The 24,955-nt window shown below is 39.8% G+C and overlaps 1 protein-coding gene across 7 annotated transcripts; it reads right to left on the reverse strand.

Moving 5' to 3' along the window:
- Nucleotides 1-2,983: 2,983 nt before the first annotated feature.
- Nucleotides 2,984-24,858, reverse strand: SIRT1 (sirtuin 1). Of its 7 annotated transcripts, XM_056352592.1 has the most exons (10): nucleotides 23,925-24,315; nucleotides 23,131-23,486; nucleotides 21,626-21,742; nucleotides 19,993-20,234; nucleotides 18,469-18,621; nucleotides 15,733-15,880; nucleotides 12,425-12,504; nucleotides 7,947-8,133; nucleotides 6,018-6,578; nucleotides 2,984-5,074 (listed from the first exon to the last, which is right to left on the reverse strand). In XM_056352592.1, the coding sequence occupies exons 4-10, from the start codon at nucleotides 20,203-20,205 to the stop codon at nucleotides 4,752-4,754; spliced, it is 1,665 nt and encodes a 554-aa protein (XP_056208567.1). In that variant the 5' UTR covers nucleotides 20,206-20,234; nucleotides 21,626-21,742; nucleotides 23,131-23,486; nucleotides 23,925-24,315; the 3' UTR covers nucleotides 2,984-4,751. The 7 variants fall into 7 exon arrangements, with proteins under 7 accessions (XP_056208567.1, XP_056208564.1, XP_056208568.1 ...); XM_056352589.1 differs by lacking the exons at nucleotides 23,131-23,486; nucleotides 23,925-24,315 and adding an exon at nucleotides 24,344-24,856; XM_056352593.1 differs by lacking the exon at nucleotides 23,131-23,486.
- Nucleotides 24,859-24,955: the final 97 nt, after the last annotated feature.

Raw genomic sequence — 24,955 nt, forward strand, 5'->3', positions numbered from 1 at the left:
CTAGCTAACGATTATTCCTTCCATATTGTCCACTCTAAACTAACACATGCCCACTGTCTATATCAGCATGATCCCCCCAGTGAGAGATCCACCTTCTTCGGGGTGGGGGCCATTTGAGTAGGAGGTCACTGATCTACTACTGCCACAATTATTTTACCTTGGTTTATTTTCTTTTAGCAGTTAGCACGTCCTCGTCAGAAGGCTCCTTGTTTACGTTCTTGTTGAGCTCATCTCCACCGGTACTAACTGTCCCTTCTCGAAGAGCTAAGTGCTAAGCTCCCACCCTTGCTCTTTCTCGGCTGTTAATGTTTCTGTTATGTATGTAGCTTCTGTCTGCATCACTATATCGAACAGTAATTGCACAGAGCGGGGGAAAAAAAAGTAATAATCCCCGACCAAACAACAAAACCCCGCTGAGGTGGGTCTGGAGGTTGTTTTTAAGGGCTTCAGCACTGCGCTGCTCTGGGAGCCGCAGGCCGCTGCTGCCTGCCGCCGTCGGTAGCCCCGCTGCGGGGACGGCCCCCGGGGCGGGGGGCTGCTGCTCTGGGAGGGCAAAACCAGCCGTGCCCGGCTCACGGAGCACTGGGGTTTGTGTCGCTTGTAGAAACTGCGTCCTTTGAAGACCCGCGGTCATAATACATCTGCGCCCACCGCACCAGGCTCGGGGTGCGCCCGAGGGGCGCTGCGGGCTCCGCGGCTGGGAGGGCGGGTACAAACGGCAGTGCTGTCTCTGCCTTTCACTGGAGAACTGCGGTGCTGGGTTAATCAGAGCTACGAACTGTCTCCACCTGTAGCTAGTTCAGGTGTTTAAGAAGAGAGCAATTCGAGGACCTTCAGTAGTCCTGTCCCACCTGACTTTGCCCAGTTCCTTTTTGAGGCTGCTTTAAGGTCTAGTTGCATCCTGCAGCATGGAGTTTTGCAGCTCCTCGGCCATAGCTTACTTCAGCGCCTCTGCTTTTCTGCATCTTCAACTGAATGGTCCTTGGGCCTTGTGCTGGTACAGTAAATAGCAAATCTCTTCTCTTCATGCACATTGTTAATGTTATCATTACTTTTCCTACTGAGTCCTAGCAGCCTCGGTGCCTTCTCAAAACTGGTGAGCAAAGAGTGAGTTACTAAGGGTATTCTAATGAGTCCATGTCTTTTCTTGATGAGTTATAGCTGGTTTAGAAGCCATTGCTACATAGACATGTCCAGTTAGCCTGAAATCCTGCGCTTTGAACTGGGTTTTATTCTCCAGTCGCTGTGGAGGTAAGTGTATTATGCAAAGAATTGCAACTGCCTTTAAATTTGACCATCCTGGTTCGGTATTTCAGCATAGTTGTTGACTTTGAGGTCCTGAACTGTGTCTTCCTTTTTTGCAAACTTTTTTCAAATTTTCTTATTGATTCTGAATGCTGGTTTCATTCAAATGTTGTACTTTTATAGCCCCTCCCAGTTGGATGTTGTTCAACACTTTGCTGTTGTGCATATAAAAGCATTATGTATTTTCCGTAATCAAAAGCACTAAAAATGTACTGGATTCAAGATAGGTCCATAGAAAATACACAGTCATTAAGAAGAAAAAAACCCCACAGGATTTTTAAATATGGACTTCTTTTACATCACTTGAAATACTTTTGCAAGGTTATTATTGTGTCTAATGCATCAAAATAGACTGAAAGGAGGCTGGGGAGTGGCAATGTCTTACTGAAGAAACGCTTGTACTTCGTTTTTTTTCAGTGTGTCTAATATAAATGCTAAGAGGGTTAAGATGCTTTCATGAGAAAAACAAGTAATCTCTTTGAGATTGTACATGCTCTTCTGTGCTTCCAGATGAATTTTGTGTAAGATGCTGAATACTTAAGGGATAACAAAGAGCTGTGGTAGCAAACGTTTCCCCATTCCCATCGTTTGCCTTGTGATTGTTTTGATATGTAAAGACAAGATCTTCACTACAGGGAAAGGATAGTGTGTGAAATAGAGGAATAAGGTGTCACGTTCTAGTTTGGGGTTCCTCTTCTGTTCAAGTAATATTGGCAAAGATACATGAAAGAACAAGAACAAAAAGCAGAACTACTTCATCTTGACATAGAAAAAGGTGCAGCTGTTTTATTCTAGAGGAGAAATGTTTTTGAGTCCTTTCAGAGTAATAAGCAATTGATAGGGAAACATTATCTGTGTAAAAAATTCTTCGTTTTTTTAATACTTCTTCTCATCTCTCAAGTGTGTGAGTTGCTTATAAATAGGTGGGACTTTTGCCTAATACAAATCTAACTTGTATTTGAGGGAGTGTCATACAGAAGTACGGTGGAATCATCAAGATAGTAAGGTGTTACATAGTGGAAAACCAACTAAACTGGGCCCTGGCCCTTGAGGGCCAACAGGCGTGGATCTTTGCAGCATGCAGGGGGCCAGTACAGCTGTAGCCCTGCGACAAAGTGCAGCCTGACCTGCCTAGGGTGGTCTGTAGTTGGGCTTCAGCCATGCTGTGACGGGCAGGTGAGACTGCTGCCCAGAGAGAAACACACAAACCACAAATGAAGTACATGTGACACCAAAACATGCCCTGATCTCCCCAGTGGTGCAGGTTCCTTACAGAGAGCTTCTCCTGGACACAGCTGTTCAGGGTTGGGGCAGAAGCAACAAGTGCCAAGCACCAAGGAAGCTTTGGGATGGGTCGAGAAAAGGTGGCAGAGCTGCAGGGTACTGGAATGCCAACAGAAATAAACACTTGTTCAGCAAAGACATCTACAGTTAACGTGGAGTTTGAAAGGAGGAAAGTGGTTTTCTGAAGGACAACATTCCATTGTGGTTTAGGAGGCCATTTTACCAGAGACAGTGCAGAGTAGCTTCAGTCAGGCTTTTTTTTCCCCCAAGGGGGCAGATGGAAAAAAGTGATTTACTATATAATGCCTTACAGTAGCTAGGGTATAGCTTGACTTCATAGGGCCTCTTTTGTGAAGCCTTTAAGATCTGACTAGAAATTAAGAGAAACCAGAAATCAAATGACAATTTTAATAGACTTCAGAACAAAGTGTACGAGTATAAAACACTGGGTTTGTATTTCAAAAGTTGCAGGAAGATAGCCAGTCATTTTAAACAGTCTTCTACAAAACATATGCCAGTAGATTACATAAAAGACACTATATACAATATAAAAGAGCAGAAAACAATCCTCACTGTAAAAATAATTTAAAACAAAGTATTTCAATTTAAAATATCTCCTATAGCACAAACTAATACATTGTGACATGCAAGTGAAAACTAAACATATTGCATTCTTTAGTGTAGCCAAGTAAGAGCTGTATTAAATTTGGACAATGAGATAACATGCCAACATTTTCTGATGAATACAGGAGGCTGTTCTTAAATATTTATTAACTGATGGATCTTGTGTTCAAAGAACAGCTACTATACATCTTCCAAAATGTAATAAATATTAAAGCAAAGTATATGAATAATCTACATCATAGAGTTTATTTGGGCCAATGTTGAAAAAGTGGTTTATAGAAAAATGCTGTTTCACTTACTACTGCACTGTGCAATTTAACAAAATAGTTCTGAAGGCCTGGAAACAATCTGCACTTGAACGTTTGCAACACTCAGTTGTAAGGCAGCCTAGCACTTGAATATACAATGCAGTAATTTTGGTAGCTACTTTGCTTTTAACATGCATGGTGGAGCTAGCAGGTGGAAAATTATTTTCCCAACCTGAGACATGACCTCAAAACAGCGTGCTTCCAGGTTAAGTTATTTATCTGTGTTTTATCCACGCAGCGGTATAAGCAGAGGCTCTCAGTACTTGAATTAGTTTCTCCTGGTTTTGTTGCATCTAAGTACAAAGGAAGAGCTTATTTTTTTTGCACCTTCTCCCATGCTGGTAGAAACGGCATTCTGAACTCAGCCTGGCTTCCACATTAAGAGTCTTGGCAACTTATCAAATGCTGTTTTTAATGCAAGCTGCACTATGTTTGACTTTTGTACGACATGAAAAACTTCTACTATGGGGGATCCATTTTGTTTAAAATACCAGTATTAAATTGCTAAGGAGCCAAGATCAACATTGCTTCATATCCACAGGAAGTATTGAACTCAGTAACCTAAGCATTTTCACAGCACTTCTTATCAGCCTAAAAACCATAGGACTTCTCAAGTGCTGGCTGTCTTGTTTCCATTTAACTATCTACTTGCATCTAAATGTGTCTCAAACATACAAGATAACTTGTTAAAGCAAAAGATTAGCTGCCACAGTAGGTCTTGGAAAATGCCAGTGTTTAATGATGGACTAGCCAAGAATGAAAAGTTTAGCAGAAGTGTGAGAAGGTTTTAAATAAACCGAACGGTTACAAAGCAAGAGGTGTGAAAATACCATTCTTTGGTCTAAATTAGCTGTTCCCTTTATATTAGTTAACATTCCAATGGCTTTTTCAAAACTGTTTAAAAATAATATAAGCTGAAATTCATTAAGCAAAAATATGTATTATATACATGGATGCCTAATCAGACAGATGAACTTAAAAGTGAACATAGTGACAATTGTTTAGATATTCCTAGTACCTTAAAAAAAAAAAGATGAGTTAGTGTTGAGTGTGCAGTAATAGAATTTTATTGAAAAAGGTAAAAAACTAAGCATGAAAATCTGTTTTAGTTATTTATAAACACTACATCCTTATGTTTTTGTTGCGCTAAATCCAGACGTAAACATTCATTCTGACATGCCAAAGCTCCTAATGCTGGTGGGAAGTTCCTGTAACCAGTCAGTGATCACTTCACAACTTGTTGCCTGGATGATCAGTCCCTGCAGCTTCATTTGTGTAAGATGACTCATCAGCTGCCGATTCGTCTTGTTCAACTCCATCTTCCCCAAATCCGGGTTCCTCTTCCCTTTCAGGAGCATCCTCATCCTCTATGCCATTGTAAAACTCTTCGATCTCACTTTCATCTTCCACATCTAAGCTCTGACTACGACATGAACCGCTTTCACTACTACTCCCACAAGAGCTAGAAGATATGATATCATCTTCAGAATCTGAGTATACCTCAGCACCGTGGAAAATATAGCGATTTGGTGGTAAAAATAGATACTGAGTACCTGAAACAGAATTTCAGAAGTCAATAAAAGGCTAAAATAAATAATTCGTACAAGATCTTGCAGACTTCTGGTTAAAAGGTACCTGGCATGTATGTCTTTTCCACAGTGACACGTAACCAACAGATTACATTCAAAATGCATTTATTTCAATGTATGTGTATTTATTATGAAGCACAAAACAAATGCTTCACTGAAAAGCTCAGTGTTCCTTCTCCTCCCTCCCTCTGACGCAAAAAAAGCATTTAAACTCTTCAGTGCTTAGCAGCTTTTTTCATTGGTACATGTATTCGCAGCTAGATTTCCATTACTTGTAACAGCACTAGAACCCACTGCACAGAGTATTTGACAAAGTTTAAGAACAGTGTTTGCTTTAGAAAGTTGCAATTTAATACCTGGTTCTTCATCCACACTGATTTTCTAGTGTGATAGCTCCTTGCATCAGTTAAGAGACAGCATACTGGAAGGCTTCCTTGGAAAGGCTAAAGTTTCCTTCAAAATCTGCCTGGGTCCAGCTGTGAGACTTGCTTTTCAGCTCCTATCATGACTCCATCTCTTAGTTCTACTGCCTTACCAAATCATGACCTAGTGGACCAGCTTCTTACCACTTAAGGATCAAACTATTTTTTCTGAAAATGCATTTGAAAATGTTAGAAACTCATGTATTTTTTTATATCTACCTTCAACCTCCAAAACTTTGATCTTTTCAGTGAGTATATAATAACTGATTATAAAAGCCATTATGAATTACAAAAAGAATTCCTATCAGCTTCTTCAAAAGAAATAAATGATACAATTGTGAGTTGTGTGGACACTAGTCTGAACAAAAATAACCACCAAAACCCACTGATTCCATCAAGGATAACTTATTTATTGCTTTAAAGTTAAGTCTGGAATAAACATCTTTGCCAAAAAATGCAAAATACTGAAATGAGTTAACACTTACCATCCAGCCTTTTGCTAATCTGTTCTTTCGCAGATCTGTTTACCCAGCACTTCTTCAGTATTTCATTTTTTCCTTTATTTTCTCCATTGTTAGATCCATTTTCCTTCATTGTTTCAGAGTTCATCAGTTCACTAGTAGGATCTTCAGGGTTTTCTGATGATGTCTGTGTGTCCTGAAGCTTTTCCTCTGTGCAGGTCCCTTTAGTTTCTGACACAGGATCACAGTCTTCTACCTTACATTCAGCTGGGTGTTCTGAAGACACCACTGAAGTATCTGGTGGGGTCATTCTTTCTGGTGAACTAGAGTCTTCTGAAATGTTTAAAGGGGTAGGCGGTAGCTCAGATGAGTGCAGTTCGAGCTCCTTGTGCGTTCGTGGAGGCTTTTCTGTTATTTCTGAAAGTTTTACCGAGTTGTAGCAAAGTTTTGTGTATTCGCTACCTAGCCTTTGACATAATTCATTAATAATAACATCACAGTCTCCAAGAAGCTCCACGTCAAAGTGTAGGTGAGGCAAAGGTTCCCTATTAATTAAGATCTGAGGCACTTCATGGGGGATGGAACCTATATATAGAAAAGAAAATTTAAAGCTAGTCACTTCAGTTTTAATTTCAGCAGAGATCTACTTAGAAAGCTTGATTCCTCAGACTTCTCTTCATACCTTCACTTGTAACAAGACCAAATCAGACAGATCGGGAAGAAGACAAGCAAATCCCAAATTTAACAGCAGTCTGTGGTGCTGTGTTTACTGTAGCCTATCTAGACTTTTTTCCCCTCTTTTTTTTTTCCAGTAAAAAGTGTTCCTCTACTCAATCACTGAGAAACACATGCACTTTGTGATATTGACTACGGCAATGTTTGGTCAAGTGTGAAAAAGATTACTAAAATTAGAACTGTAATCTCTTAGAAGAATAATGTTGATTTTGTGCATTCGTTGTATGTACCAAAGTGCCATGAAGAATCTACTGCTGGTAAATGACACCCCCTTAATTAGGTCAAAATGTTTCCAGGTACAAGCTGTATATACACTATATACAGGGTTGCTCAACCCATCTCTGACGTTTAGGCTTCCAAAACGCATCCGTTTGGTAATGCAGCACTGATTCCTCAAGATAACCAACTAACGAAATCCAGTTGAAGGGCACAGAAAGAGCAATGGTTTGTGTAGTGGATCTTAACTTTCCAGTCCTTAGGCATTTCCCATCAGCTTAAACACTAGGTGAAAAGGATGTTACTACGAGGGTCACAGATGCGGTACTGTTCCCAGTTAAGAGCAGATGCTAAGCACATGTCCTCCTTAGGCTTACACATGAGAATTTTTTAGTACTAGTAAGTCTAGCACTTGGTAGGCAAATAAATCACTGTCACGGTATTTTCTCAGCCTTCCTAAAGTGCATTTTTCTATAACATATATTAGAGATGTTTTTCCACATCACTTTTAAAAGCTAAGGATCCAAATAGTGACACATTATATACTGCACACTGTGTATCATTTAGTTCTGACTTTAAAATAAGCTACAACTTGGACACCTGATGTACTTGATCTGATTTGTTTGACACTACATTTATCTTCTTAAAGATGATTCCTTTCTAAATCTTTCAAGTAAGTCTGACAGCACACTGCAAGCAGGGAGGGGCATGAACTGAATCTCGGAACAAAGTCATTCAAGTTTTAGGGGAGTAGCTTTTTCAGATTATCATTTTGTTACCTTGATATTTGCCTGGAGTGTAGAAAAAGCACTTGGAATTTGTTACTTTCTCTATTTTGCATTTCAGCTTTAGAGAGATAATCAATTTTCATCTTGGAAAACTAGATGCATACTCTAGTTTCTTCACTGAATTGAGCCAAAAGCATTTCTTGGAGCTCTTAACTGAGAATTTCTTTTGATCCAAAATTTTTGGAAGAAAATATTACCAGAGATAGTAACTTACTTGGAATCAATGCTACTGGTCTTACTTTCAGTGAAGACCCAATGACAATAAGGAGATCAACTTCATTTTTGTCATACTTCATAGCGCGATGAAACTGCTCGGGTAAGTTTTCTCCAAAGAACACTATGTCTGGCTTCATGATAGCGAGCGGTTCATCAGGTGGACATCTGGGACATCTAGGTACAACCTGTGTTAGAACAGTTTCTATTACTACAGTTCAAGGCTGTGCCCTTGAAAACCTCAGACTTTAGCAATTCACAGTAACTTATTTTGGCAAAAGACAAGGAAGTTTCAGTGATATTTCCTCACTCCATTTTTCTGTGGATATTCAGATATTACATTTCTTACCCTAGCCTGCAGCAGCTGCACACCGAAATAAAACTACAGCAGGAATAAAGAGGGAGTCCTCTTAAGTCAGAAGGGAGAAACCACACAGATCTATACCACCGGTCTTTGTCTGACAACTAAGCCAAAATCCAGAAGTCATGCTCAGCACCAGTGAGTAACTACTTCCTGTTTGATAGGAATATATTTTTCTCTGTTTAATCAGAGCAAAACCTTACAATTTCACGGTCATTTTCCACTGTAGGATCTGATATAAAATCCTTCCTAATCAAAGGGTGTGTTGCAGACCTTCACTGCTCTACTTTCTCCTCTCCTGAAAGGGTATGGTGTTTCACACAAAAAGCAACATGGAACTGTAGCAGGTGGCTACCAAAAAGCATACAGGACAAGAACATAGGAAAGAACTTTTGTTTGGTCTCTATTTTAAACTTTTCCAATTCATCCAAAAAAAGAGAAGAATCCTTGCTCACTTAAAGTGGGTGAGAGTTATGTTTGTGGCGAAGTATGCTTCCTTTCCTCCCGAAAAGAGAGGATTTTCTGATCTTTGGGACCTCTTTCAACTCTTTCCTATCTTAAGACTTTTTCAGAGAGAAGAAAAACAAGGTGGTGATTGATCTATGTACAGACAGTACTTCAATTACTACTGGGCAACTTTTCTTTCAAATAGTTCACATCTTCTTAGCCGTAGTGTTAAATACAATACCCCAGAATAAAATCTAAGGAGCTAAACATAACTGCAGTCGTATAGCAGTCATCACAAGCAAATTAGTGCTATGTGAAGGTGTAAAGGGATGTGTATTAGCTACTGTAACAGGAAAATATATGAAAAGTGACATTTAAATGCCAACAACTCCCTTTTGTACGGAGAACATATGCAGAAAAAGTAATACAGAACTTAGAAGGTTTAAATCAAAGAACCAGTTTATGGATGCCTACAGCAGGACAAAAGACAATGCTTTCCAAATGAGAAAACATCCCAAGTAAAAGGCCTTCCTCTAGTGTCAAAGACCTTTCCCAAAACTTTAAGCCTTCAAACAAAGAATCAATTCTCCTTTGAAGAAAACCTTGTGGGAGGGATGCATAAGCAGCAATATGGCACAAGAATTGGGATTTGGTATGGAGGAAACCTTCACCATGTGCTAGTGCCCAAGGGAAAACAACTAAAGAATTCCTGAAAAAGGAGCAGATGGGTGGAATGAATCTTGAACTTTTCCCTTGGAACCTTATGTATCAGAAAGACAGCTCATAATGCACAAACAGCTTAAACTTTTCTGAAGATTTTTACCCTGCTGTCTCTTCTGTTGATGTTAGTGATGCTTTTGCACTTTCAGTTGGAAGCTTAAGAAGGGAAAATAATTTGCTTTGTATTAGGAGGAAGATAAAATGAAGACAACCTCTAACTTTAAATTTAAAAAGACCAAGTAGTATAAACTCCATTTCTATAATTTCTCCCAGGAAGTCCAATGATTTGTGACTTAGTGGATCATAGTAAAGGAACTGATGTCCCTATCCAAATCACTTGAGTCCCTGTAATGGGCCCAGAAATGGGTTCATTCAACACTACACTACTCACCAGCTTCTCTGCTAATTCTCAGGAAGGTTTTCAGTAAAGGGGAAGATCTATTCCAAGAGCTGACATTGATACCAAGAAGTTAAAGCTAGATAACTGGCCACTCAATTGCCTAGGGTCCTGTTTCCCTCCAGAAGGAGCATTTCCCCAAAATCCCACCACCACCTCTGGTGATGTATTTGTCTAATGAAAGAGAAATGGAATTTCTCATTGACTATTGATGTTATCTGTACATCAAAAACAAGATTAGTAAAGACTACGTAGGCTTAATAATATCCAAGAACTGGTGTGCATTTTCCATTTCTTGGGCCTTTTCTTCCTAAATCTGAGACCCTTTCACTATTTCTTGAAACTGACTAAAATAGTCAAAAGCAAAGTAAAAGTGATACTTTTGGAAGCGACTGACAATTGTTTTACTCGGAAGTTCTATGTGTGATGTATAGCTACTGCTTCTCATCCAGCAGGATGCTTGTATACAGCAACCAAGACAAAGAATCATGCTACACAGGGACCTAGCAAGTTATCTTGGAAGTGGCAAAACAATGGAGCAGCAACAAGAAATTTGTAGTTTTCTAAACAGATGACCTCAAACAATTCTCAGTCCATAATATGCTGAAAGGAAATCCTGGCAGAAAGATGCTAGCTAGACTCACTTCCTTGTGAAGCACTTATGACCATCAGGGAAAGGACCAGAGCAAAAGAAAGGTAGTATTTTTAGGGAAACCTAAGGACCTGGAGCCTTGTATAACTGAACTTTCAAGCAGTGTAGGACTGCAGAGACCAGAAACTGGACTACCTATTAGGACCCAGGTGCCAAAACCATTTTTCTGAAGGAGGACTTGTTAAGAGAACAAAGCTGTTGAAATGGACAGTGTTTTGTTTCATAAGTACAGAAAAAGTTTCTTTTGATAGATATCAAAAGAACCAAATTCTATATTCTAGAGAGGCAACAGGAAAAGAAACTGCATAGTACTGGTTTGGGAAATGCAGGCTATGGAATAAAGATAACGATGGCAAATAGAACAATTTTTTTTAGGCATAAAGGAAGAAGGGTATGTTTTCTTTCAATAGCTCCATTTCTTCTTGTGTGAAATTATACTTGGCAATAACCACATTTATTTTGCATTATGAAAATAATTCAGTATTACAGCTAGGGCCTGCCCTGGAAAGATATACCTGGTAACAGTACTGTAAGATTAAGGCTAAGAGACTGAGTGTAAAAAGCTCCTTCAGTCCTATCTCAGAAGTAAGAACTCTTTTTTTTTCTCATTATGCAAAAGTTTTGCTACAGTCTTCTGCTCTCCACTTCCCCATGCTTCCATTACTGACCACCAGCAGGTATGGGCCATCAGGGCAGAAGTTTGGTTCAGCACATGAGCATACAATGACTAAAGTGTTGTTGGGAAGCGGAGACCTCACCATTAAAAATCAAAACAGAAAATTACAACATGCTTAGGAAGGCTGTTTAGAAGGAAAAAATCTTAAACTCCAATCAGCTGGCTTTGATGGTAAAGGAACAGCAAACATCTGTAAGATAAAAAATTCTCAAAAATAATATTCTTAACAGCAAAATAAACCAGATTTCACATTCAATATTCCAGTGTTACAAAGCTTCAGGCTTATGAGATTGACATTTCTTAAAGCTTTAACTCAAACATCTCTTCTGAAAGGGCTTTCATCAGGTTCCATTTCAAATGTAATACCTGAAGGACTTACATTGCTTCCATGTTTCTCATCTAAAGTTGCAACTGTGGACCTAAGCATTTATCAAAAAAACATGAGCCTGCAGAAAAGAGAGTCCCTTTCCATTTGTATAAACAAGATCTCTTTGACCAAAGAATCATTATTTCTGTTCCTTCAAAAGAAGGGGAAGAAGAGCAAAGAGGGTTTCTCCAAGCCAAAGGTTCATTCTTCCAGAGCAGAACTAATTCCTGCCTCGGCCCTGGGGCACGTCACACCCAGATGTGTGCAGTTCACAATATGGAGTAGTTCAGAACTCCTAGAAAGCAACCTTCGACATTTCATTTGATCCTCTTCATTGCTCAGAGGCTGCTGGCAATTTCTCCTTGCATCACCTACTGTTCAAACATATTTTTAACATAGGTAGGTGCTCAAAGAGCAACCAATATTATAAACAGATAAGAATGCTTTCTCAGTGTGACTGTGAGTTGAGATTAACATAAAACAGGTATAAATCCAACCTGCTATTTACCATTTTAACCTCTACTTTTCTCGGAGATGCCATTAAAAATGGACTCATGGTTTTGTTCTGCTTCTTCCCATTACCTAATTTTTGCAGTACAGCATCTGAGTATACTTTCAAGTGTTAGAGGAAATGCTAAAATGCAGATAGGCACTTTTATGAAATACATGCAAAGATAACGTAGCCTTTTAAAAGCAGATCCTTTAAGCAATCCAAGTGTGGTGTTTTGGGTTTGGTGTTTTGTGGTTTTCAGTTTGTTGGGTGGGGTTGTGTTTTGTTTTGTTTTTTTGGTTTTTTGTGGGTTTTTTTGGAGAGAATTACTTATTAGAAAGCTGCAGTGAGTTAAAGTAAAATTTTTACCTGGTTGAAAATATCTCCTCGAACAACTTCGCAATCAACTTTGTATTTACAGATCAGGCAGGAAGCTGTTGCAAAGGAACCTGAGGGGAAAAACCCGTACAGTTGAAATAAGGATTTTCAGTCATTCAGATTTGGTTTTTTGTGCAAGCTATTTTGACACAAAGGCTGTTATGCTGCAGTGCTATAAAAATCAGTCATTAAAAAGTAATGGAAAATTAGGAGGAGATACTTGTAGTACTACAAGTAGTTCCAGATGTTAACAGAAATCTTGGTTTAGGAGTAGTGATATACCACATGCATGTCAACAGAGATTATATTGTGTCCTCTCATTCCCCCAACCTGTACAAGCATATACTGCAAGGGGAAAACAGAACTTTCCCTTTTCTCTTTACGCAACTAACAGTAGTGCCGACAGCTCTGCAAACAGCATCAGCTGAAAAAGAACCCACATGAAATCAAGAATCTGTAGGGCAAAATAACTAAGAAAATGCATTAGTAAAGACTTGACTGTAGGCAACTGAATAGGAGTACTGTTCCTTTCAGCAGAAGTGAGAAGCTACAGCTATATTGTTAAAATTGAAATACTGCTCTGAATCTGGTATCCAGCTTAGCTACTGTGTTAATTATTTGGCAAGACTGTAAGTTTGTTGCTCCATCCATCTACTTGGTAGCTCTAACTGGCCTGTTCCTGAAGCCACTGAGGGTGATGCCCAAGTGGTAGCGCATTCATGTCTGTCTCTGTCTAAAGGGAAAGCATTGGGTGGCTAACACACACATGAAAATATAGAGTATGAAATCACTGTGGCAAACCAGAGTGGCCTTTTATGTGTGCATCTGTCCAGGAGAGAGAAGTCTACAAGGCCTTTTATCTGCAGAAGGAAAAATGCTAGAAGTTGACAGAATGCTGAAGAATGAAACGGAAAAATTGACAGACTTTCTCCTAACCATGAAACAAGGAGTAAAAAAAGAAAATTAAAAAACGGGGATCTTTGACCCTGCGCTAGAATATGTCACTCATACAGTAAAAGTCTGGAGCTATCTAATTTCTAATGGTGATACGAAAGCACCTGTAAGTAAGCAAGCCCTGTGACTGAGCAATGTACAAGGGGGTATAAAAGCCTCTCTTCAAAAGGAAACTTTTAGAAAGGTAACCATTAAGATGTTGAAAGCATTGCAGAAGAACAGTTAAAAACCTCTGGTACCAAAACTTTATCCGGAGCATTATTTTAAGCCACCCAAACCAAAGATGTTTTCTGCTCATAACCTATGCACAGCAGTCAACCAACACTTACACTGCTAAATGAAGGGATTCTGGGGCTAAGTACATCATCAAAATATGCTTTGGGGATATTGTATCTGGGTAAGAAAAAAAGAGTGAAAGCACAGAAAAACTTGGAGCAGATTGTTTATGAACAACTGGCAGTTCAGCTTGCCTGATCGCTGCTGGCGTGGAAAGTGCACAGCTTCTGAAACGCTTGCTCAGCACTGCAGCTGCCAGAACTCGAGGGACTCCAAAAACTACAGGAAGTATGACAGTTATTTGCTCATTGTAACTTGTTTATAGTAATAATTGAGGCCTTTATACAGTATGCTAGGGCTGTGTCTGTCAGGCTAGCAGACTTAACACTGTCTGAGGCATTTGGTGCTACCTACTTGCAACTCTAGTACTTGAGTTCTCATTTTTCACCGTCAGTAGTTGATTAAGAAGTTATGCTGCTCCATGCACGAGTCATGTGTAGCCAGCAGGCCACCACCTCTGATCATTCTTCTACAGCAATGGCAAGAAAAAGGATCTAATTCCAGACATGCTGGTCGACTGTAATAGCCATTTTAAATTCAGAAAATGCATCTAAGATACAGTGGTTTTCACAATAGCCACTTTACTGTAAGTCTGCAGTGTGAAATATGTTCAAAGGTTCATATATGGACTTCCCAAATCATGAGAAGGTTCCTTGTCATTTGGCACACATAAACGTGCCATTGCCGCAGCTAGACAAAAATGACAGAACATAGCAGTATGCACCCTTACATAATGGTTTCAGTTTCTCTTTTACCATTAGTCAACTAGCGTTTGTTGAAGAGCAACATAACTGTATGTCAGATAAAGCTCGATGTGCTCAAAACTTCACTAATGTCTGGAGGCCTCAAAATCTCAGAGTTCATAGCATGTTTTTAAAGAATCTTTTTAATTTAAAATCCACTTATAAAGAACGTACACTGAAGATGGTCTGAAATCTAATACTGTAGGTGTGCAACTGAAAAAATGGAAGCTAGAGTGTGACGTGATGTGCAAAACCACAACCATGTAAGAAGTTCATGATAAATACCTCATACAGAATGACAACCAAAGGAAAATGCATGACACAGCACAAACAGAAACTAGCACCAGATCTGGATTATTTGACAGGTAGGATTCTACTGCATGCTGTACGGTCACCATGACAGAGCACTGTGTTTACTCTGTCTGAAAAAAGAAAACTGGCGAATCTGATGCTGAGCTAGGCTTTGCAGATAAGGAAACCAAGTGGGTTTGGTCCCTGGAAAAGGTGGAATTAGATAAGAAAGGTCTTACAAACATGCTAATGCTGCTTTTAAACAATTTATTTGTCAGAAGTCTACTAAATGATCCAAACGTGCACTTGAAGAACTAATTTTCTATATCCTTTCCTTAAAAATGAATCCTTGGACTTTTAACTTGATATTTGCAAGTCCTTAGAAATGGAAAGCGTATCAAGCAACTAATTAAGAGATTCCACTTAATTTGGTATCATCATTACAGAATGTGTATGACGGGGAAGGTGTAACAGGATGATCTTCAGTTCAGCTGAACTGGTGATTAATCCACAGTATTTTATTCATGAGGTAAATTCACTGAAGTGTCAGGATGTTTTAAGATTTCAATGGAATATAACCTAAATAAAGAATGAGGTAACAGCCAAACTCCATTTAATTGACAGACAGCAAGAGGGACCTATGAAAAGACGGATTTCCACACTATGTTCTCATACATAAAGAAACACCAAATACATTTTAAAAGTTAAGGTCTAAGCTTGTGCAGACAGGGTGTGGATCTTCACTGATACACAAAGACCACTGTTTAACAATTTCTGAAAGAAGTATTTCCACTTGAACTTCTGATTTAAATACTTCAGCTACTTAAAAAAAAAATCAACATTTTAAAAGCAGAATATTTGTTGCCAAGAGATACCAATTTTAGAAAAAATAATTTAATTCTAATTATTACCTTGTCACATGCACCAGTAAAAATCATTCCTATATATAAAATAAGTGAAACTAAAACCACTAACCATGACACTGTATTATCCTTTGGATTCCTGCAACCTGTTCCAATGTGTCTATGTTTTGAGTATAGTTGCGAAGTAGTTTTCCTTCTTTATCCATCAAAGCTATGAACTTGTGACAAAGAGACGGCTGGAATTGTCCTGGATAGATTTCCTAGGGAATCCAGAAGTACATTAGAAAGTGTAAATGTCTTTATTCCAACTGCAGCAATTCACAAAAACCTAAATATTATCAATAATGATTATGTCAGCAGTTAATGTTTTCTGGGAATCCTTTGCATTTTGCCATTTCTCCCAGATCCAACTCTTCCTTCAACAGCTGAGCTTCTAATCATGTCAGGATGAATTGCTCCATGCAGGTTGATGTTTTGCTCTTCACACAACATAAAAGCAAGATTTAGATATTTTTGGGGGTTTGGGAATGGTGAAATAGGAAAGCTTTTTTTTTTTCCCCCCTTTGTATATGTCAAGTAACCTCAATATTTGTTATTAGAAACATACATGGTTTAACTGCAGTCTCACAAATATGTCATGAGGAATTTTAATTCTGGTCTTCTGGTTTGGTGTAAGCAGTTTTTACTCCTCAGCATTATCAGCAGCTGTTCCTAGAGGATGAAAGCCCAGAAAGCAGAAAGGCATTGGATATAAAGGGGAAGATCGGTCGTATTCAGACCAGCTTTGCCAATTTAGCCACTTAGCAATAGTCATCAAGTTCAAACCATATGGCTTAGCAGAACAGTTCTGCTATGCCTGACAGATTCTTAGCCCTTTCATTAAATCAAGGTAGAAGAGGTAGGTGTATCTAAAGAGCATACAGGAAATAATGTAGACACTTTTGTAGAATGTTTTCATGTTTGCTCACAGTGAATGAACAAGGAGCCTGTCAAAAGGAAAAAATAAATGTGGGCACCCAGCTGAAAGCGTCACACTAGAGGCCTCTTTCTTGAGCTGACCACCTGGGTGGTACCTCTGGTTGCTGTGCAACAAGGAGGACAACAGCAGCAGCAGCACTATCGCTCTTGGTCAGGAGCACTCATTTAGGGGAGGCACTTTAATTCCAGACCCTCTGCTCTCCAGTCACTTTCACCACTGAACAGTCAACTGGCCTTTTAACACTGGCCAAAGCTGAACCAAAAGTTCTAGCTCAACAGTGAACTATTAAATTAATATTTGTAAAGGCTCTGCCTTCAGCTCTGTATAGCCCAACTATTAAAATGAAAGCATTTGGTTTTCCCCCAAAATATTTCAAGTTACTTCTAATTCTGAAGCTACGTGAGTCTCTGGAGTTAAACTGCAGCAAAATGAGCAGTGATTGCTAATAGTGCTATTAACTGGGTTATGACTAGACTATTATAATTATAATCAGATATTCATATAGTCCTAACCGCTTTTATATCCTGGTCTGAAGAAGTAAGACATGGTCTGCCACTGAGCTCTGCAAATTTATACAGCCATTTCTTTGCCCCTAGAATTAAAGGAACTTAAGACTTCATGGAATAAGAAATCAATATTCTTAACTGAGCTGACGGACAGAAAAGGAGAAGGAGAAATTATTTTAGTAAGAAAGTATAAGCCAAATTGGATTTGGTCTATTTGGGTAAAAACTATGTATAACAGGCTTCAAGTAAGTTTTGGGTTTGTTTGTTTGCTGTAAGGTTTTGGGGGCTTTTTTTTTTAATATTAAAAAAGCAAGTAACTGAGTATACACAACTGAGGATAGGAGGCTTTCAGAGAACCCCAAGCAGCTGAAGAATGCATTGATTTTTCTTTTCCAATCTTTGTAAAATAAATAGTGCAGCAGTATAAATTACATGCAAAGGGAAGAAAGAGCACTATTAGTGATTGATTTTTACAAGTCCTTACTGATCCTGTAGTAATTCTTACAATATTTTGGGGTTTTGTTCTTTGTCCCAGGGAAATTCCAGACTAAATGCAGGTTTGTACATATGTCTACAGCTTCTACAGTTCCTTCTTGTCTTGGAGATGTAGTCCCTGCTTTTTAAACTGTTTAGTATCACTACATCTTTCAAACAACTGTGTTCTCCCTTTTAAGCGAACACAGTCCCTGCAAAAAGGGTTTAATTCTGTAACATGTACAGATCCTTGTAATAACTATATCAAAACCTGAAACAAGAACAAACTTATTAGTGCATGAAACTGCTTCAGTCCCCTTTACTATAAACACAGTGCTAAAATGAGAATGTATTCTATTGAAGAGCATGCCACAGCACATCAAATTCAAATGTAGCTTTCCGCATTACTCATGTGCTGGCCAAAAGTTTCTCGTACTCTGTCATTTTTCAGAGAAAGTAACAGCTGCCAAGATGATTGAGGTTTGATTAAATAATTACAAGTTTTTATTTATCCTTCCTGAAATTAGAGACATCATCTAGAATGGATGAATATATAATGAACTTACAGTGCTAACAGTAAAAATAAGCTAAAAAAAAAATTGTTGCTAAATATTTCTAGTAAGGCTAATACCTGGTTGCATACAATGATGCAAGTAACACTGAGGATATAAAGTTGATACATTGCAAAGATGTGCCCAAGGAGAGTTCCTATGCCACTGCATGAGGTCTGTCATTAAAATGAATTCAATATATTACCATGTTTTTCTATCTTGTTTATAAGAAAAGACAGAGATACCATTTTGTTAACAGAATAGTTTTATATCTGGTTTATACTTTTTAATATTATCTGTCTTTACTGACCAAGATAAGAACTGCTGGAAAACCATACCTTTGCAAACTTAAAAAACGGCCTGGGATCCTTTCTGAAGTATTCTATATCAAACATTGCTTGAGGATCTGGAAGGTCTGGGAAGTCTACAGCAAGGCGTGCATAGATGCCATCTCTTGATCTAAAGTCAGGTATTCCACATGACACAGACACCTGAAATATATTTTTGCAATCTGAAATAAGCAAAACTACCACATATTCGGCTATAAAGAGTTGCTATGATACAACCTATTTGGGAAACCACATTTCTGTATGCTCAGTGCTCAGAGACGTTAAGAACAAAACCAGGCTGGGTTCTCTGTATTTATTTTTCTTTTCATTTCATTTTTTCCCCCTTTATTTTTTTTTTTTTTTTGACCAATACAACAATTCCCAAATCACAAGCAGGAGAGACAGCACAGAAACAACGTTTGACAACTGGACAAAAAAAACCCCTTTGGTACAACCTGTAGAGTTAGTAACAGGACACCAGAATTTACTTTTACTACTGGAAGTTCTATAAGAAGTGAACAAAAATTTAAAATTGCATTAAATTTGATTAGGAAGTGTTCATGGATCTGCCAACTTAGGCTTGGACAAAGTGGCCGATTTTTTGGTTTGGTTTTTTTTTTTTACATGCTAACACAGTAACTTCTAAGGCTTACTTTTTCTGAATAACCCCCTTTTGATAAATAAACATTGTTTATCACAGCATTGTAGTAGTCAATAAAGACTAAAATTTATTGCCTCAGACTACCCCAAAACACTATGGGAAGAGGAGGGGAAAAATGTGTATGATGGCAATTATAGAAAGAGCAAGACTGGGTAACAGAAGTAGTAGAACTTTTCTAACAAGCTGATTTGAATTACTTATCTTTTCTGAATGGTGTCCTACCCTCTGTGTATGAACAACAGAAGCAAAAAATGATCGACTTTTCTATCATATTCTGGTACATGGGTATAAAGCTGCAAATGTACAACAGTTTAAAAATCTTCTTCAGTAAAACAGTGAGTAATCTTATTACCATCATAGAGCAGCACATGTTAAAAGTAATATTCAGTCTACTGAAACCTCATCATACTCTTCTTACAATCCTCACACACAGAAACTTTTTATTTTTTTTTTACTTTGAGTCCTATTATTCTAGTTCCTGTAGCTCCATCAGGTATTTTAAGAGATCCGTTGACATTTTGTTTAAAAAATCATAACTTCTGCTTCAAATGAAAAAATGACTAGGATAGAAAATGTTCTGGAACAGGTAGATGTGATCTTATTCCATAACTATTTTGCATGGAAGCAGCTGTTTTAAAAGTTTAAATGTTTTAAGAATGTTTTCTTATAAGAAGAGAGATCTTGAGATTTCCAGCTTAAGCTTCAATCCTGCAGTGTGCATCATTCTAGTGGATAGCTGTGCTTCCTCTTCCCATCTAGCACATCTATTTGATTACAACATTGTGAGGGTCACATCACCTGCACGCTGTAAAGCACTGGGAAATACTTAACAGTCTACATAATTCTCTCACTGTCATTGCAGCAATACATACCCCAGCTCCAGTCAAGACCATTATTTTTTTGCATTCTTGTAAAAGTTTCACAGCATCATCAATAGTATTAATATCTTTTCGTTTTTTTCTTTTTGGTGGTTCTGAAAGAATGTTTATAACAATTTGCCACAGTGTCATATCATCCAGTTCAGGTGGAGGGATTGTTTCTGGTAGCAGGTCTTTCAGAATTGTCCGTGGGTCTGTACCTAACATGAGATGCTGCTGCACAAAAGCGTAGGGACCTAAGAAAATTTAAAAAAAAATTAAAAATAAAAAAATTGAGTCAAGTATTTCAGATTATTATGATCGTTGTCCCATTTAGTAATGCTTGCTACAGCAGACTACAACAATTTTATTAATCCAATTTAGTGCTTCATTCATCAAAACCCGTGTATGTTTTGGTCTAAATTCTGAGGTGATAGTATAGCGAGGGTTTTTACTTATTTATTACTATTTTATGTTAACTCATGGAGGATGTCATAGCAAGTGAGTCAAGGTAGAAATCCCAGCTCATTGCAAACTCAATGTGTCTTAGAAGTGCACTTATTTAGCAACAAGATTTTCACAATGTACGTCCATTTCATGGCTTCAATTGTATTTTTCCAACATTTTGTAAGGTATTTACAGTAGTAAGTTGAAGAGACAACAAATAATACATATACTTTCTAGTCATATCAAAAACACCACTCTAAAGAGACACATAGGGCCCACTAGTCCATGGATTGTTGTTGTCCTTTTAGTCATCTAACACTAACAATTTCAGATTCAAATCAATCCTTCCAGAAAGACTTGAGATTAGAGCAGCAGAGGAAAAATAAGTAAATCTTAAGAAGTTAAACTGACTAATAGGGCCCAAATAGCTATCACTAAGGCCAGTTACAATACATATAAAGAAAACTGTTTGTTAAACGTATCTACTGAAAAGGTACCAAGAGTGATCCTGTAATAAGGGATCAGCAAAGACAACATATTGGCAGATTTTGAGTGGAATGTTGTGTTATCATAATGTGTTTTCTTGCTGCTATTTTTATCAATACTGGCAAAATGAATGCTGTAGTATTATCATGCCTGTGTAAGGCAAAAAAGCCCCAACCCCTCTGTACCCTGGAAGCCACTGTCCCACACAAATCACCGGTGACCTTAGAAGTTATCTTGTCCCTGTGTGAGGCAAGAGCTTTCTACTGTGTTCCTAACTGCTAATATGCAATATATATGCAGACTAATAATTCCCAAACTGATGTTAACACTTAGGACAGTGAGCCCTAAGGGTTGGCTAAAATACAAGAATCATCTTCTTGTTCCTTAAGGAATTAGTACCAAGTAAACAGGCCAGAAATATGCCATAAATCTGTTCAATTCAGTGAGTCTGTGTGTATGCTTTTAAGATGGATCGTGACAGGATTCCTACACAAAAAGAGACATTGACAATTTTTTAATCATAACAAACCAAGTTTAAAGAGGTTAATTTTAAAACTCCTTAAATAGCACACAGAATACAGTTAACAACTCTAAGCTGCTCAACAGCAGTAACTGACAAATTTTTTTGCTATAGAAGAAATCATTTGAAGACTAGGAAGAATTAAGTAACTATTCAAAGGCAAACAGCATCTAAGAACATTAGACAGGATTCTACCTATACGTGGTCTCGGAGTCCAATCACTAGAACTTGCATGTGAGGCTCTGTCATCTTCGTCACTATCACAGGAGTGAAAACCATTGGCTATGATTTCATCACTAAAAAGGAAGTTATCTGCAAGACAGGACAACAATGATGGGTTATGCTTGAGCCAAATGACACATATATATTTAAACATATCACAAACCTAAAATTGTATGCTTTCAAATTTCATTGCAATGAATTACAAATAGGCAGCTTTGTTATTAGACACACAAAATGTCTTTTTTTTTTTTTGAGTTTACAGATAGCTTTCAAGCCTTCAGTAGTTTACTGAAGGATTTGCTATCTTAATACTGGGCTTCACAGTGGGCTGGATGTTGACCTTAGGGAAATTTTCATTCTGTGAAGTGTTGGGCTTTAAGAATTTTGTAACTTAATATATGTATCTCTCCAAATGCTTTAAAAGTACAATTAAAAATCCCTTTCTCTTACAATTCTCCCTTCATTCAGTTAACTGAGAAACAGGATAAAATGTGTGTCACCATTTATAGCCTAATCTTTGACTAGGTTTTAAGAGCACAGTATTTTAAAAGAAACCCACAGATACACATTTGAATACAACAAAGTTACAGAATTTTGTTAAGCTGTTATCTTGCAGCTGAGCTGCGATGGGTAACCACATACACACTTTGATATTTTAGTTATGACAGAAAATATGCTACCTTGAATCACCTTCACTAAGTTTATCTCATCCTTTTACCCTGCAGCTGGGTTTGGCTTGGAGTACTGCAGTTACCTCAGCTCAGCTCATGGCCTTAAGCCAGAGTAACTCAATCCAACTTCATCATGTATCTAGATGGAGTCCAAAGAAGAATGAGATACCTATCGTACAGCATGCATTACTAAGCTAATGTTTAAGGGGAAATCTAAATTTTAACCCAAGCAGCTTATTAGAATTTAGACTACTAAACTTTTTTTATTGGCCTTATTAGAAATAGCCACAATAACTGCAGCTTAATTTATTGAAAATTTAAGACTATGAACAAAGGAGAACAAGTTTCAGTCATTCTCTCTGAAGCAAAGAATCACTGTAATAGTTTTCAATTTCCGTTTGAATAGACCCCTAAAATATTTTAGCGTGGTTACTTCACTTTACTCTTAAATAAAAAAACACCACAAAACACCATCATATTTTATTTAGAGACTGTGCTGTCCTGTTCTTTCCTACTGGCATAAATACTTTATTCCAAACAGAATGGAAAGAGGTAGAGGACAGGTATTTGCTTTATGTACTCGCTGCCTTGTTCTTCTGAGACTACAGGTGCTCACTGACATCGCTATTTCTTATTATTAACCTGTGTATGTACAGCATTTCACTTCCATCTCAGTATGCATTAAATCAGTGAATATATTATGCAAAAAGCATTATGAAGAAAAAAGTTGATTAGTACACATCAGTAAGCGTGAACTGCAAGTTTTACTACAATGACATGTCTACTGTATAAAGAATGAAAGCTTACATTATTAGAGTCTCATCACATACAGGTCACGCTGTCTTGTATTTGAAAAACACTGTGACAGATCGAAGCAGGCTAAAGGAACAGTTTAAACTGTAACACTCCCTGGGTATTCATTTGATTCCTCAAAGGACTGAAGGGAATGCTTGCCAGAACTAAGCAATCCGCAACAAAACATGCCTGAGGACCTGAGTAACTTGAGGAAAAAGGCTTCAAACAAGGCACTGATTAAGGTATCATTAGCTTGACTGCGGTTCCAATGACGTTTGTAAACACTGAGGCTGTTCCAGGCTTATCACACTGCTCTGTTCCCTTTCTGAATTGGTTTTGCACATGCAGAAGTTTTTTGTCGTGTTTTGCTATGGAGTTAAAGGTAAAATATCTTTAACTGTATTCCGGGATAAAATGCAAAGCCCTTGCTGGCAGAATGCAGTATCTTATACCTTTTAAGAAGTCTCTTCAAAGCACTACCTTAAAACCGAAGATGAAAAAAAAACCTGAACAAACCCAACCAAACCCAAAAAACAACCCCTCAAAAGCTATCTGCTTCAATAATGCAATGCAAGGTGTTTTCACATCGGCACTGCCCAAACAGTATGCTTCAAACACGACCTGCAAAGAAACTTTTTAGAAGATTCTGGTTTCGTTATGCGCTGCAGTCGCTGAAATCTTAAACAAGGCTGTAACTTGAAGTTTTTTAAAGAACTGTTCAGGACTGCTGCTCCTGTGCAAGTTTCCAAGAAAGATAAGTCAAATAATTACCCGGGCAGAAATTGCAAAAAGGAATCGGGGCTTACGATTTTCCGTTTTTAATAACTTGTTGCCAGCGACACAGCAAAATGAGTGCTTTCAGAAGCGAGAACCGAGCCGATCTCCTCCTGCGAAGACCGCCGCAAAAGGCACCGGGCTCTGACAGGGGCCCACCGGCACCGGGCCCGGCCAGGGTCAGCCGGCGGCGGCGGCAGCCCCCGCCCCGCTCGCATCCAGCGTGCGGCTCAGCCGGGCGGCGGCCGCCCCCGCACGGAGCACCCGCTCGCCGCGGCGCCGTGTCCCCGCACCCGGCGCCGGCCCCGGGCGGCGGCAGGCACAGGGCCCTCCGGGCGGCTGCCGCGGCGCCGCGCCCGCGGGGGGAGCCGGCCCCGAGCGCCCGCCACCCCCAGCCACGGGTGCCTGTCCCGCCGGGCCGCGCGGGGGAGGGGAGGGGGGGGGTCCTCACCGGGATGCAGGGCCGGCGCCTCCGCCGCCCCGTTTGAACACTGCGCCCGCCTGCAGCCAATGGCCGCCTCCGCCGCGTCTTCGCCGGGCGCCGCCTCCGCCCCCTCCCCCCGGCCCCGCTGCCGCGGCTGCGGCTCCGCCCGGGGCAGGCCCCGCAGCCCGGCCCTATTGTCCGCGCCGCTCCAGGCCGCCGCCACCTCTTCGTCCTCCTCCGCCGCCCGGCCGCCGCCATCGCCGGCCGCGGCCGCCCCCTCGCACGGCTCGCACGGCGGCTCCGCCGCGGTGGCGAGCGGCGGCCCCGCGCCCCGGTCCGGGCGTTGGGCGGGCCCCGCGTCCCGCCCGCCGCCGCCGTCTTCCGAGTCCAGGCGCTGGCGCTTCGGAGCGGGCTCGGGGCCCTCGGCCGCGCCGCCGAGGCCGCCGTCGCGCGGGCGGAGGAGCGGAGTCTCCTCATCCGCCATCTTGGAGTAGCAACCGCCGCCCCCCTCCCGCCCGGCGCAGCGCGCAGCAGCGCCTCCGCCGCGGCCCCCTCCCCCTCCCCCAGGGAGCGATTTAAACACGGCACGTGACCGCGCCACCGCCCACGCGGGCACCCGCCCCGCGGAGGCCGCAACAA

The sequence above is a fragment of the Falco biarmicus genome, chromosome 9 (assembly GCF_023638135.1).
Source record: "Falco biarmicus isolate bFalBia1 chromosome 9, bFalBia1.pri, whole genome shotgun sequence".
Classification (NCBI taxonomy): domain Eukaryota; kingdom Metazoa; phylum Chordata; class Aves; order Falconiformes; family Falconidae; genus Falco; species Falco biarmicus.